This window comes from Athene cunicularia, assembly GCF_003259725.1.
Source record: "Athene cunicularia isolate RWA chromosome 20 unlocalized genomic scaffold, athCun1 chr20_part2, whole genome shotgun sequence".
Lineage (NCBI taxonomy): Eukaryota > Metazoa > Chordata > Aves > Strigiformes > Strigidae > Athene > Athene cunicularia.
The window spans coordinates 178721-192304 of NW_020799126.1; the positions used below are offsets into that span (position 1 = coordinate 178721).

Consider the following 13584-nt stretch of genomic DNA (forward strand, 5'->3'; position numbering starts at 1 on the left):
CAGCTCCGCGCCCGCGGGTGCCCAGCGCTGCGGGCGGCCCCTGCGCTCCCTCAGCAGCCGCGGGGTAGGAGTAGGTGCTGCTCGCAGGTGGGGCCCGAATGGGACCGGCCTCTTTGGCCGTAACAAGAGCGGGTCAGAGTGCGGACAGGCCGCGCCGAGCGCATTTTTCCAAAGGAAGCACTGGCACGTGAGAACACGCAGTGAGAATCTCGCACGGTACCTCCATCTCTGCAAGTTATTTTTTCACCTTAATGGTGGTATCAAGCCACACGTTTATGTTATTTCAGGAGCTGTCTCTGGTTGGAACTTATTCTGTGATATAGGAGTTCGCTGTAGGTAACACACAAAACTGGTGTAGCCGAGACCAGGGAGTGAATCTCCTACTCAGAGCACAGGCCTCCAGATACTTCAGCACTTCTTTGGCTGTATCTTACGCTGGTTCAGTCATCGTCATACTGTGTCCCACAGTATCTGGGCTAAGATCTCTGGCAAGGTTTGCCATACCTTACCTAACATGCCCTGTGGTTTCTTGAGAAACGCCTTCTCCACACCTGTAGCAGTACCACCTGTCAGCACGGCCTGCACTGGCTCAGGGGAACTGTTTGCTGAAGTAGGAAGCTTATGGCCAGAGAGAACAGACTGTAATGAGAGCTGTGCCAGGATTAAGGGCATGTGCTGAGCATTGTTGCCACACTTGCTTCTTTAGGGTTCTGGTAGTCGCCCTCATACTTAGGAGTTACCACGCTCTGATAACGTTCTGAAAAGACTTAGTGCAAATTGGCAATGGTTTCCAGTTGCAGGGAGGGCAAGAGTTACCTCTGCGATTTTGTGTAGTGTGTGGTGCTAAGCCCAGCTTAGACCACAGGGAGAGGGACAGAAACGTGAAGAGCCGAGGGTACCCAAGCAATGTTGATGCTGAAGAGTTAATCTGAGGAAAACATGGGTTTTTCCCTGGGTCTGCTCTGCTCCATATGTTCATGCCCAAGTAGCAGGGTTTTGGTGTTTGGTTTTATGTTGTGGAAGACAGTTAACTTCAGGATTTTTTTTCTTTGATCCTTTAGCTCTGTCAACTTCCTTGGATATTGGGCTGAGTAACTGGAGCTTCCTGTACATCACTGTCTCCCTGTGAGTACAAACACCATCTTCCCCCAGAGCCCTCGGGGGGGCGGGGGGGGGGGTTTGAAAGTGCTTTGCCAGGGTCAGATTCCTGGATGGGTGTACAGCCAGGGGGGCACGCAGGGTCTGTGATAGCTGTCTGGTAGCAAGGTGGAAGGGGGCCATCTGGTGCCCAGTAGTGCTTTGCTGGGAAGGAGGATGTTGGAGGAGACTCGCAGTGTATTTTGGTCCTTACAGTTACGTGATGACCAAATCCTCTGCCATTCTCTTCATCCTGCTTTTTTCACTGCTCTTCAAGCTGGAGGAAGTGGTAAGGGTCCCACATGCTGCTTTAGGGAGGGAGAAGTTCCTGCCCAGGGAAAGAGGCAGTACATGTACAGGGAATGTACAAGTAGAGGAAGAATGCAGTTACGTGGATGAATTGTCTCTGTTCAGCTCTAAGGGTCTGTAGTGACTTTGTGTTTGCTGTCACCCAGAGGGTGGCATTGCTGGTGGTGGTTCTGCTCATCGTGGGGGGGCTCCTCATGTTCACTTACAAGTCCACACAGCTCAGCACCCAGGGCTTCATGCTGGTGCTGTGTGCCTCTCCTTGGGGGTATTCACTGGACCCTCATGCACATACTTATGCAGAAGGCTGAGCTGGGTGTGTAGGGTGTTAAGAAGCAGCAGGTGGTGCTGGGTGGGGGGCATGGGCGAATAAGGAGGTGGTGGCCCTTGCTGCAGAAACAAGACATCTAGTGTAAGGGATGGTGTTTGGCACTTGGGGCAGGGGTCATCTGTTGAGGGGTAATGAAGGTGGCTTTGGCATCTGCAGCAGCACAGGTGTGGGCATTACAGATAAGATGTATGTCTAGGAAGGGTGCTAATAAAGGCTCTAGGAGCTATGTTATTCCCTGGCTTGATGTTGCCTGGTCTGCTATTAATTCTCCTCTTTCAAGGCCCCAGAACCCCACTGATACCATGTTTCTTTTACCTGCAGCCACTCAGGTTCCTGGGGCTCTTCCCTCTCTTTGTGGTGTTTGATGGTGTGAGTTAGAGAAAGCAGGGAGAGCATTATAGAGTGATTGGGGAGATTGCTTAGCAGTTTGTTGTTTGAGGTGATTCATTCAGATAAGTGAACCTCTATGAACTTTACAAAGTCGTTGGAGACCTGGAATTGTAAGGGCCCCGATATACCTTATGCTGGTGGAACATTAAAGAGTGCATGGGAATAGTAGCCTGCCACACTTGTGGAAGTAGGGGCTGTGAAGAACTGGCTCCACATCCTCCTGATACTGGAATGTGAGCAGCCCACCCCCATCTTTTTGTGAGGAGTTCTGGGAGTTGGGAAAGGTACTCTGCTACTCACTGTCTTGTTCCTAGGCCTGCCTTTGTCTGTGTCAGAGAAGCTCCTCCATTTCCATGAAGCAGGAATGCTGTTCTCTCTGGTAGGGAAGCTTTTCTTGGGTGGAATTCTTGCCTTTGGTCTAGGCTTTTCTGAGTTCATCTTGGTTTCCAGAACATCTAGCCTCACCCTTTCCGTTGCTGGCATTTTTAAGGTAAGGCATGGTTCCTGTGCTAATGCTACAAGGCAAGTACCGAGTCATCTCTAACAGGCTTTGTGTGGTGGGAACTTCCTTAGAGCCTTAGACATCATCTCCTGTTGTTTTTGTTCTCCTTGCACAGGAGCTTGATGCTTTTCCTTGCAGTCTCTACAATGAAGTCCCTTGGTCCCTGACAGCAAGGGGCAGAGACTCATGGCTGTTCTATAAAAAATACCATTAGGGTCCAGAGTGTGGTGGGATCTGGGACAGGCTAAAACACGTGGGCTTCACGAGCAACAGATGGTATGGGAGGGAGGAGGGGTAAGAAGGGCATGCTCTTACATCAGACCTGCATATGAACAAACCACTGGCTTGAGCTACCTCTAACCTAGTTTGGTACCTCCTCGCCTTCTTTGAGGAATCCAGCATGCACACTTTTGAGCTGAATGGTGACAGAGGAAGTTTGTCTGATTTGGAAGTCACAGGATTTCCATGTAGCCAAGCTATGCAGTCAGAGGACTTAAAATCCCCCATCTCAGTTTAACAGGTCATTCTGTTTCTAGAAACTGGTCCTAGAACTCTGCGCATGGAAGAATGTGCTGATGGAAACTAGCAGCCTGGCATCTTGATGTGGGCTTGAGTGGTAAAATGTCTCATGCATATCTCCTCAGATCCTGCCCTGCCATTTGTCATGTTTTTTGTTTCCACAGAAATTGCATTTTATTCCTCGCCACACATTTGCTGGGAGACCGCTTCAATCTCTTGAACTGGCTGGGTTTTACTGTTTGTCTGTCAGGAATCTTTCTTCTTGTCATTCTCAAAGCCATGAATTCCAAAGGTGATTCTGTTTTAAATCCCTTTCTGTTTCTCTGTAGGCATTCTTGTAGCTTCACTAGGAGCTGTGTCTGTCGGCAGCTCCTGGCCAGCGCCAGGTCTGATGGGTGTTCTAGTGCGTTCGTCACTAAAGGGGCTGTCTGCATGCAGGTGAAGAAGCACCGAAGCTACAGGAAGAGGCCAGCTCTGACCCTGACCTGGAGCTGCTGCTGTGCCACTCTGAATGTGGTGAGGAGGAGGAAGAGGATGTTGAAACCCCACAGCAGCACTGACTGATAACGAAGCACAAAGGCCCCTGCCCTATTCTTATCCCACCTGCCTGACAGCTCTCTAGGAGGAAGGTCCGAGAGTCTCTCTGTGAGCACCCAGAGGAGAGCCAGGGCCTGGCAAGAGAGCCCTGATGTTCTGCTGCAGCATGGATCTGTAGATGCTGCTCAAGAAAGAGGCGATGTCCTTTCATATCCCCTTTGCAGAGAGCAAACTTGGAAGATGAGCCATGGTTCAGTGGAAGGAGAACGACGTGGTGAGACTGGGAGATGCTGTGGGAAGCTTATTAGGGTGTCCTGAAGTCTGTAAGGAGAGTGTAGACCATGAGCTCTAGGGTAAGCATGGCCATGTCTGGACAGATGGCTCAGTGGTTCAGGGGTGATTGTAGCATTGGCTTTGTCTTCAACAAAGAAGGTAGATTTACCTTCTCATGCTTGCTTTATGGTTCTGCTGGGAGGAACTCGCATCTTGGTGGGAGCAGATGACTACATAAAAATCCATAGACTTGTCCAAGTGAGAAGGAGCCTTTGTGCCTGGTGACCTTCGTGTTCTGTGTGCGTAGTAAGGAGAGAATTAAATGCTGGTATCTGGGACCAATTGAATGAGGTCAAATGATGTTGGCTGGAGGAAAGACAGGGATGTATGAGCACTTCTGGCCCTACAGGCCAAGAGGAGAGAGAGCAGTATCCCAGGAGATGTAGCCTGAGCCATAAGCTTATCAGAAAGTATATGGGTATTTGGGGGGGTGGGGTGTGTTTGTTTTTTAAATAAACTATTTCTCTGATTCCTTTTTGTCTGCACATTATGCACCTATGCTTCATCAAGCAGAGGGCATTTGCCTTCTGAACTCCTTTCCTTTTGGACCCACACTGACCTTGCTACTGCATGCCCAATTATTTCTGAGGCCTGGTACACAAAATACTTGCCCATGAACAGGATCCTTGATCTCTAGGTTTAGGGGGATCTTCCTGCCACCCATCGTGTTTGTGCCAAGCAGGAGAGCATACTGACTTGTCTGCTTTCATGTGTGAACAAGACACGGTATCTTAAGATGACTTTTAGCAGTGTGACTTTTTGTAGAAATTTTACCTCTTAGCCCCATTGGGCATCGGTTAGTGCTGCGGCCTTGTCCAGGAGAGGGGAATGGTGCAGGATTTAAGATGTGTCCCTTTCCTTTCTGCTGAGCCACCAGTGGTGTTGGACAGGTGGATGGTATTTTGCATGGCAGAATTTTCACCTCTTTCAGAGTTTTGTTCAGTGCTAGCTTCTGGAGTTTTTGAAGTAGAAATAACTTGAGAGAGCTTCCCAAAGGGATAATGGTGTGATCTTTCTCCTGAGAGGAGCTGGGCATTAAAGTGAATTTCTCATACTCTGAGAACCTGAACTATTTTGGCTGGGCTAGAGGGACCTCAGTCGGTCTTGCTTCATTATTTTCAGATACGAAGTCTTTCTTGATGACTTTAGTCAAGACCATGTCTTGCAAAACAATGGTTCTGAAGAAGAAAACTTGTTAATAACAGTCATCTTTAATGATATTCTAATAGACATTGGTAACTTGCTTTGGAGCAGACAGCAGGTGGTGCAACTACCTCATGTAAAGCTGCTGAGCCAGCAGCTCCAGGCCAGGCTGGCATGCCAAGGGATCTTGTGCCTCAGATAGGATGCCTGGAGCTGAGAAGGGCTTGGCCTGTCGCTGGATTTTCCAGTAGCTGGGACGTGTGATGCTTCCAGCAGGATTCTCCCTGTTCACCCTCCTGACAGGCGTGACCCCCGTGGGCTGTGATTTGGGGCAGCGACACTTTCCACATGTGATCTGTCGTTAGCAATACCACAGCTTCTCTTTGCATTTCCCAGAACTGAACCTCGGGCATCCTTCTACAGTGTAACTCTTGGATTGGGATTTCAGGTCCCTGTAAACCCAAGGTAAAGGTGACCTTGTTCAGAGGCCAAGATTTGCACCACATACGGTGCTTGAAGATGAAATTTGATTGTGCCAGCACACATGCTTGTGAACTGTAGAGCCCTGTAGTCTGTTGCTTCCGGTCTAATTTTCTCCTCAAGATAGAGGGGATGCCACAGAAAGAACCTAGTGTCCACACTTAGCATTTCTGATCTAGACGCAGCCTTTTGGCAACAAATAGGACACTCACTGACTGCAGTGAAGTACGGTCAGAACAGCTTTGGGACAAGCAGTTAGTTCTGCCCCCCTCCCTGGAAAGTTGCCAGCTGCTTGCTTCCAGCAAGGCTGGATAGATGTCTGCTTCCTTGTTCAGTAAGATATTGTTCTTTTCAGAGATAAAGAGAAACCTGGAAATAACAAAAATGTATACTGCTTCATGATTTTTCCATGGCATATGGTACAGGGAATCAGTCCAGTTTGCTTGTGAGACTGGGCATCATTCCTCTGTATTGGGAAGAATCCTATTCTATCCAGATAGGAATGGCAGAGGATCTCTGTCCTATTCCTGCCTGTGAATTTAAAAAGTCCTTATGCAGAGCTTGGTGACAATTACTACTTAATTTCTCCTTGAGGTTCAGTGGAGGAAGAGGTTTTCCTCCAGCCTCACAAATCCAGGTAGGGATCTTATGCAGGGAGGTTTATGGTAGGGCATATTCTGCAGGTGCTTCTGTGACCAGCACACAGCAAGAAGTAGGTGATGAGTTCAATAGCAGATGTTCAGCAATAAGAATGTAGAAAGGATGGATAGCAGTCTGCATCAAACCTCTGGTGATAAACTTCTTGGGCTGTAAGGGATAGTGAAGAGCTAGCAGTGAAGAGCTGTTCCTGTGAAACTGGCTGAGATCTCAAACTTAGAATCAGCATATCTAAAGGATGTTTAGACTCTAAATAATTGGAAAATCTAGGGACAGATAACCGTGATGGGGGACCTGAAAAGTTACACTTTTCTGCATAGCTGTGGATGAGTGTAAGTGTACACTTAATGTGTACATGGCTTTTCTACTGCTGTGAAGGTCCTTTTTTTGTCTGTTTTATGCTAGAACTACTCATACCATTCAGATGAAATGGCACATTGATTTAATAACATCATTTGGGATAGCGTGTTCCGTGGTGGCCCTAGCTCCAGAATGTTAGAATCACAAGGTCTAGATTCAGTCAGGCTTGCTAGAATAAGGTGGGAAGGGGCAGCTCTTTCACAGCATCTCTAGGACTTGTTTGAGGCATGGAAAAAATTGCATGATAACTCATCAGAGAGAGAAGGCACAGGCCTCTGGCTGGACATAATTGGAAAATGCAATTTCTTCTAGAGCCCTGATAGCTTTGGGAGTCTTCTAGTGCTAGAAATCTTCAAGTCACCTTGCATATGATTTAGCCACCGAATCTCTGTTCTTTTAGCTTCTACTTGAACAGCTAGATCAATAATTGTATGACAAGCAGAGGCCCATCAGCATACTAGCCTTGAGTCAGGTCTCTGAAGGCTCATGGGCTGTCCCCAGCATGCTACCAAGAGGTGAGAATAGACACTGCTTACCCTTCAGCACATCGTTCCACAAGTGACCAAAGCAGGAATGCTAACTAAACCATGTGCCTAGCAGGGAGGCTAAACATATGTGTCCAGCATTAAGGACATGGTCCTGCTCTTTGGTTGAATAGAGGGTGGTCTTGGAGTCCTATTGGGAACCATGCAGCTTGACCAACTTTGAGGGTCTGCTGAGGCCTCTCTGCTGCAGCTGGGGGTTCTTTTAGCATCTGTGCATCAGCGTGTTTGAGCAACAGTCCTGAGTCTAGATTGCTTTCTCTAGCCTGGAGCATTCCTGCTGAGATCTGTGTGCACCTACCTTCATGGTGCTGTCACGCGTTCCTAGCCATGTGTGCAGGGGTAGCTGTAGATCTGTCATCTGAGAATGGAAATGCACCTCCTTCACTGGAGTTTTGGAGCACCAGCATAGAAGTTTGCATTTAAAAACTGTGGTGTTGGGTATAAATGTCATTGCTGCAGGTGCCTGACTGGGGTTTCCAAACAATAAGCAGTGAGCAGCTCTGCTTAAGTCTCTTCATCCTCCTGCCATTAACTGACCAAACAGTGGGGGCTTTTGCACTCTAAACTGTTGCTGAATGCTTGGTGTTGCCTGGGAAACGTAGAAGGAAAATGAAAGGATGCTATTCTTCATGGGTTTATCTTGCTTTTCTAACAGCTTCTGGTGAGAGCCTAAACTTTGCAAGGGAGGGAGCACAGTGTGTACATTCCCCACACCCTGTGTGCCAGTGTTGCTCTTCTTGGTCCAAGATCTGCTTGTTCCACTTTTGTTCACCCTTGCCCGCCACATCTCTCTGCTCCACGTCACTCCTGCGGCACTGGCAGGAGCGCCACGATAGAGGGTGGGCAAATGCTGTGACTGACTTTGTCACCTGAGACCAGTTCTCCATCACAAATTTCAAGGCCCTGACTCAAGGAGATGCAGAGGTGAGGCACAGAGATGATAAAATGGGGAAGCAGTCTTGGTACTTTGGGGAGATGGACAGAGGTTGCCTTTAAAGAAGTGAGGTGCAGCTGTTGTGTTGGCCAAAGCTGTCCCTATCCATTACACCTCTGAGCTTTCCAAAAGCACTTCCATTTCCTACATTTGGAAAAGCAGCGAGTTAGGAATAGTGTGCCTGTGGTGAATGTTTTCCTATCACTTTTTGACTTTCCCTTCAGCTTGTTTCACTCTGCTTTTGCTTTCACCGACTGCTGTGTGCTGTGTCTGCAAGGCTCTTCTGTACTCCAAGAGCTTCACCAGGCCTCACCATGTTGGCTCTGAGGCTCACCCGATGAGGACTTTGCCCTGGTGCAGGGTAGAGCACTCTTCTTGGCTGCTTTAGTGCTCACTCTCAGCAAGAAGTGTTTTAGAAACAGAGTGGAAGCACTGGCTGTATAGAGAGCTGCAGGAGAGTCCATCTGAATCCACCATGAAGCTGATGGGGATGGCCTTCCATTTGAAGGGCCTGATGCTCTTCTGACTGCCCCTTTACTGGCACTCTGACTCCTTGAGAGCCTGAGAAGTCTTGGTACTCCAGCGCTGCCCTGGAGCTCTTGGAGAAAATCTCAATTGCTTGTGGTTAGGTGGGCCTGATTTTGCAGGTTCAGCCAGTGCAAGCATCAAGTTTAGTGTAGGAGATCAGTGAGCAAAGTAAAAAGGCCTTGTCAGAGGTCCGTGTTGGAATCGGCAGGAAGGAAAGGGTAAAAGCTCTGTGATTCTGGGAAAATGGCAACTCTGCTGGGACATGGTGCGGGGCTCTTTTCTGTCCACATATTCCTGTCTCCCCTCCCCAGAAGCCTCAGGGGTTGAGGGGATTGGTCCTAGGGGAGAGGTCACTGCCTACCTTCTAGGCTCAGTCCCTGGAACAGGTCTATAGAGGAGGTTGGTGGGCCTTACCCTCACTTGCTGAAATTGTAGTCCTGCCTTCAAGCTGAGTCATCCTGCACCTGGACGTGGTCTCACTCAGGAGCAGAACCAAGGTGCTGGGTGCCTTCTAGGGAATATGGGAGAGCTGTGGGCGAGCTCAGGAGGGGTGGAGTGGGGCTGTATGTGGTGCAGGGTAGTGCAAGAGAGCGTTAAAGGAGCAGCACAGCTTGTCTGTTGAACACTGTCCGTCTCACTTGAATGGGCACTAAAATTTAATGAAAGGAAGAACGAACCCCTGCCTACCCTCTTTCATATAAGGAAAAAACCCTACTGTGCACTGAAAATGTCAAACAGAAAAAGAGGCAAGGATGAAGGACTTAAAGGAGGAAATAAGAGTGCTGCAGCAGTGGCAGAAGGGAAACGAGAAGGCACTATCTGTAGTGATAGCAGTGAAGTGCAGACTCTAAGCGTGAAGAGGCAGGGTTGGAGTCTACTGAGGAGACAGGATGGAAGTACAGAGGGATGGCAGTAGGGAGTAGGAGCAGGGAATGCCAGTAGATCCTGTTTGCCTCCGAAAAATAACTCTGGGTGGCTGTGCAGCTCTTTGGTCTCGTACAGAGGTAGTCAAGGCCTCTTGCTGTTGCTGAAGTTGTTTCAGATTTGGATCAGTGTGGTGGGCTTGGGATTGGAAGCACTGTGCAAACCCAGCCCTGTGTGCAGGCCCAGGGCTGGGAGGTCTTGACCTTTGAGAGGTCCCTTTGTGCTGCGGTGTGGTCTCCACAGCCTTCTGAGAGCTGTGAAGCAGCTCACGGGTTATGCAGGATGTGTTCTGATGAGCCTTGAGTTGGGGCTGCTTTAGGGGATGGGAAGAGCAGTTTTCTGTACCGGCAATCATTGTGCAGCACGGTTTGGTTCTGCCCCTCCTCAAAGGAAGAGCGTGAAGGCTGAACGTTGGATCCACTCTGGAGCACTGCAGTGCTGGGGAGACAGGCTCACAAGCACCTTTGCTAGTGAGAACATGGGCACATATGTTTGTACTGTGCAGGCCTTCCCCAGTCTGTGGGGGCCCATGTGCACACACTTGCACACAGCCATGCACAGGAATTAGAGGGCTCTGATTGAACACTGAAGGTGAACTAATTAACCATCGGAAGCAAAGCTGAATGAGTCTCAGAGGTGCTGCGCTCCTTCCGCAAACCCCGTTCTTGCCTGTAAGACCGGGTGTTTACATGTGTGCTGATTTTGCCCCCTTACCCATTCCCCTGGGAGACTTTTTTGTCTGAAGAACAGATGCTTAGCTTCCTGCTGAAACTTCAGTACAGTGAACATCCTGAGGGCAAGGAGAAGGTGTCCCTGCAAACTCCTCTGCCTGGCAAACAAGGTGTCATCAGAAGGCTGACTCCTGGCTCCAAACCACACAGCAATAACAAGGCAACAATGGGGCCTGGTGCCCAGAAGCAGGGCTGCCTCCAGCTGTGCTCCGTTTCTTTTTTTAGGGGAATGTGTGGTTAGTGCCTAGTGCAGTGGGGAAGAGGGAACTCAGGGTGCAGAGGCTGGAAGGCTGGTCACCACCCAGCCTGGGCTGTAAAGGGCTCACACTCATCTGCAGTCTTTGCTGTGGCAAATAATTGCCCCTAACTCTATACCCCTGCTTCTGCACTGAAGCTCTTTTCTTTTTTTTTGCTCTCATTATTGGGGTATGCAGGTTTTAGTGCTCTATGGCCTCATGTCTGCAGTCTAAGGAGGTTGAAAGAACTTCTGCTTCTAGTCTTCACCCTGTACTTGGAAATGGCTCGCTTTTCTGGAGTCATGCGAGCCTGAGAAGCCTTGTGTCCTGCAGTTGCTTGGGGAGTCGTGTTTTAGGGGGTGAACTTGTCTTATTTTGCATTAGGAAAGGTGGTGCAGCCAGAACTGAGCTGTGTCTGGGACACAGAGGAGTGGTGGTGTTTGTGATGGTATTTCCTGCTGAGGGATCAGCTGTGCTGAGTGCAGTTCAGCCTCGTGAGGAGTGTGCTCCTCCAAGAGGGCAGGTACTGTGCTGCTCGCCTTCCTTCTCCCAAACGGCCCTCTGCTGCTAGGAGCTGGGATGTCTGAATGCCTGGCTGGGCCATTGTTGCCAGCCTGGCCTCCCTCTAGACCTTGCCAGAAGCAGAGGCTGCTGCCAGCTTCTGGCTGCTTGCCCAGTGAAAAGTAGCAGAATTGACCATGCGATTGTTAATGAAAATCGCAAGCAGGAAGATGCAACCAAGCCCTGTAATTGCACTAATTGGAGCCATCATCATGAACGTGCTAAGAGCCACTCTTCTGGTCTCAGCCTAGTAATTTTTCTAGCCTTGTGTTTCAGCGCCTCCTCCACTGCCCTGCACAAGGCAGACCCACCTGCCACGTGGACATAATTTGCTGTATAAAGGGAGCTGGCCCGTATTATGTCCCTTGTCCTGTGGAGCTGCTGCTTTGTTTCTGGATGTTTAAGGTCTCCAGTGGAACTCCCCAGGAAGAATAAGGTGGAGCTGGTGCCTGGTGTTGGAGACTGTGCTGCACAGTCCTTTGCTTGCAGCCTTGAATTCTTCCTTTGTGTCAGAGGACAAGATGGATCAGCCTTAGCCAAGCAGGAGCTTCTTGGACTCTGAAAATATGGGAGTGGGGAAAAAAGTATTCAGCTGTTCTGCACAGCAGGGTCTGAGGTGGCAGGAAAGTTTGTTGGGAGGGGACTGTGTAGCTGATGCAAACCCCTGACACTTTCCCTCATCCAGCCCTGTGAGTTTGAAGCTGAGAGGCACTCTCCTCCTATGCTGAGTTAGAGATCACTGGATGATTCAGGTGGGAAGGGACCTCAGCAGTTCTGTATGCAGGTGGGGTCCAGGTTGCTCAGAGCTTCATCCAGGCAGGTGCTGAAAACCTCCCAGGTGGGAGACTGCGTAGCCTCTCTGGACCCCTGCTTCAGTGCTTGACTGTCCTCGTGAGGAAGAGGTTTTTCCTTATCTAGTCTGAACATGTCTTTGTAGTTACATCCATTGTCTCTCATCCTCCCACTGAGCATCACTGATAAGAGCCTGGCTCTGTCTCCTCAAATAACTTCCTTGGTACTGAGATTGCTCTGAGGTCCGTCTGAAAACCATCTCTTCTCCAAGCTGAACAAGCCTCCCCCCGCTCTGCCTCCTCTTGCGTCAGTGCAGTCACGTGGGGACGTGCAGAGGAGCTCGAGGATGCATCCTTATACAGTACTGTCTGTAGCTTGTGCCTGCAGTTTCATAGATTTTTAAGGCCTGAAGTGGCTGTTCATTTATCTAGAGCCCCTGTGTAACTCCAAGTAAGAAATACCATTATTCTGTTTTGCCTGTAATGAACCCAGTGTCTCTCAGCTGATGTATCTTCCATGACAGGGTGGAGGATGCGAGGAGGCAGAGCAGATGGCACTTCTCGGGTAGCATGGCCCAGTGCCGTGTTCCCTATTTACAGTTTGCTTGCCTACAGGCTCCAGCCTCCTTTATGAACAAAGTTAAAGAGCTCTTTCACACCAAGTATTTTTTTCTCTGTGAAATGCTTATCATCAAATCACCTCTCAGGCTCCCTTTCAGGTGAGATAACAGACTGAACTATTTCATTCTGTCCCTGGCAAGTGTTTTCTCCAGCCTCCAAATCACATTTGTAATTATTCTGTGCATCTTCCATTTTTTCAAAATCCTCTTAGAGATGTGGGCACCACATCTGACTTGCAGGGCCATGCAGGGGGAACCTTGCCATCCTGCTCCCACTCGTTGCTCCCCATCCATGTCTCTGATCTTGCTACCTCCCCTACGGAGGGTGTACAGAGGCAAAGGTGCTCTCTGTACAGCAAAAAGTACTCTGATGTGGTCCCATGAAACACTAATTTCCACTTGATGCTGGCCCAGATAGGTCAACCCTCTTGTCATCACTCGCTGAGGTTCTCCCAAGGCACTGTCCCTCCATGTCAGCAGTTACTGGAGATTAAAAGACCAAGGAACAGCAGGATTTGTTGGGAATTGCACCTCCTGTTGTCGTCTCCCCATCATCATGAGACTACCCCTGGATCAGCCACCTTCCTCACTGACACATCACCCCCAGAAGGGCAAACAAAGGGGGGGATTTGAGCAGAGAAGGTGGGGAAAGGCAGCTGGCCCAGAAGGATTTAGAAGCTGGGCAGGGAAAACAGGGAATGTGGATGGTTAGAAATCACAATTGTAGAACAGCTGAGATTGGAAGGGACCTCCAAAGGTCCTCTCATCCGGCCACCCTGCTCAGGCCGGGCCATCTTGAGCCGGTTGCCCAGGGGCACATCTAGACAGATTTTGAATATCTCCAGGGATGGAGACTCTGCAGCCTCTCTGGGCAACCTGTTCCACTGCTCAGTCACCTTCACAGTGAAAGTGTTTCCTGGTGCTTAGAGGGAGCCTCCTGTGTTCCACTCTGAGCCCATTGCCCCTGGTCCTGTCCCAGGGCTGAAAAGAGCCTGGCTCTGTCCTCTTTTCACCCTGCC

At 49.5% G+C, this 13584-nt stretch overlaps 1 protein-coding gene across 1 annotated transcript; it reads left to right on the forward strand.

The window, feature by feature from the left end:
• Nucleotides 1–921: 921 nt before the first annotated feature.
• SLC35C2 (solute carrier family 35 member C2) lies at nt 922–4524 on the forward strand. Its single transcript, XM_026862384.1, is given in 9 exon segments — nt 922–1125; nt 1354–1426; nt 1593–1702; nt 1704–1763; nt 2062–2141; nt 2479–2654; nt 2782–2783; nt 3350–3477; nt 3624–4524. Coding segments are annotated over 8 exon segments (744 nt in total). The 5' UTR covers nt 922–1125; nt 1354–1360; the 3' UTR covers nt 3746–4524.
• Nucleotides 4525–13584: the final 9060 nt, after the last annotated feature.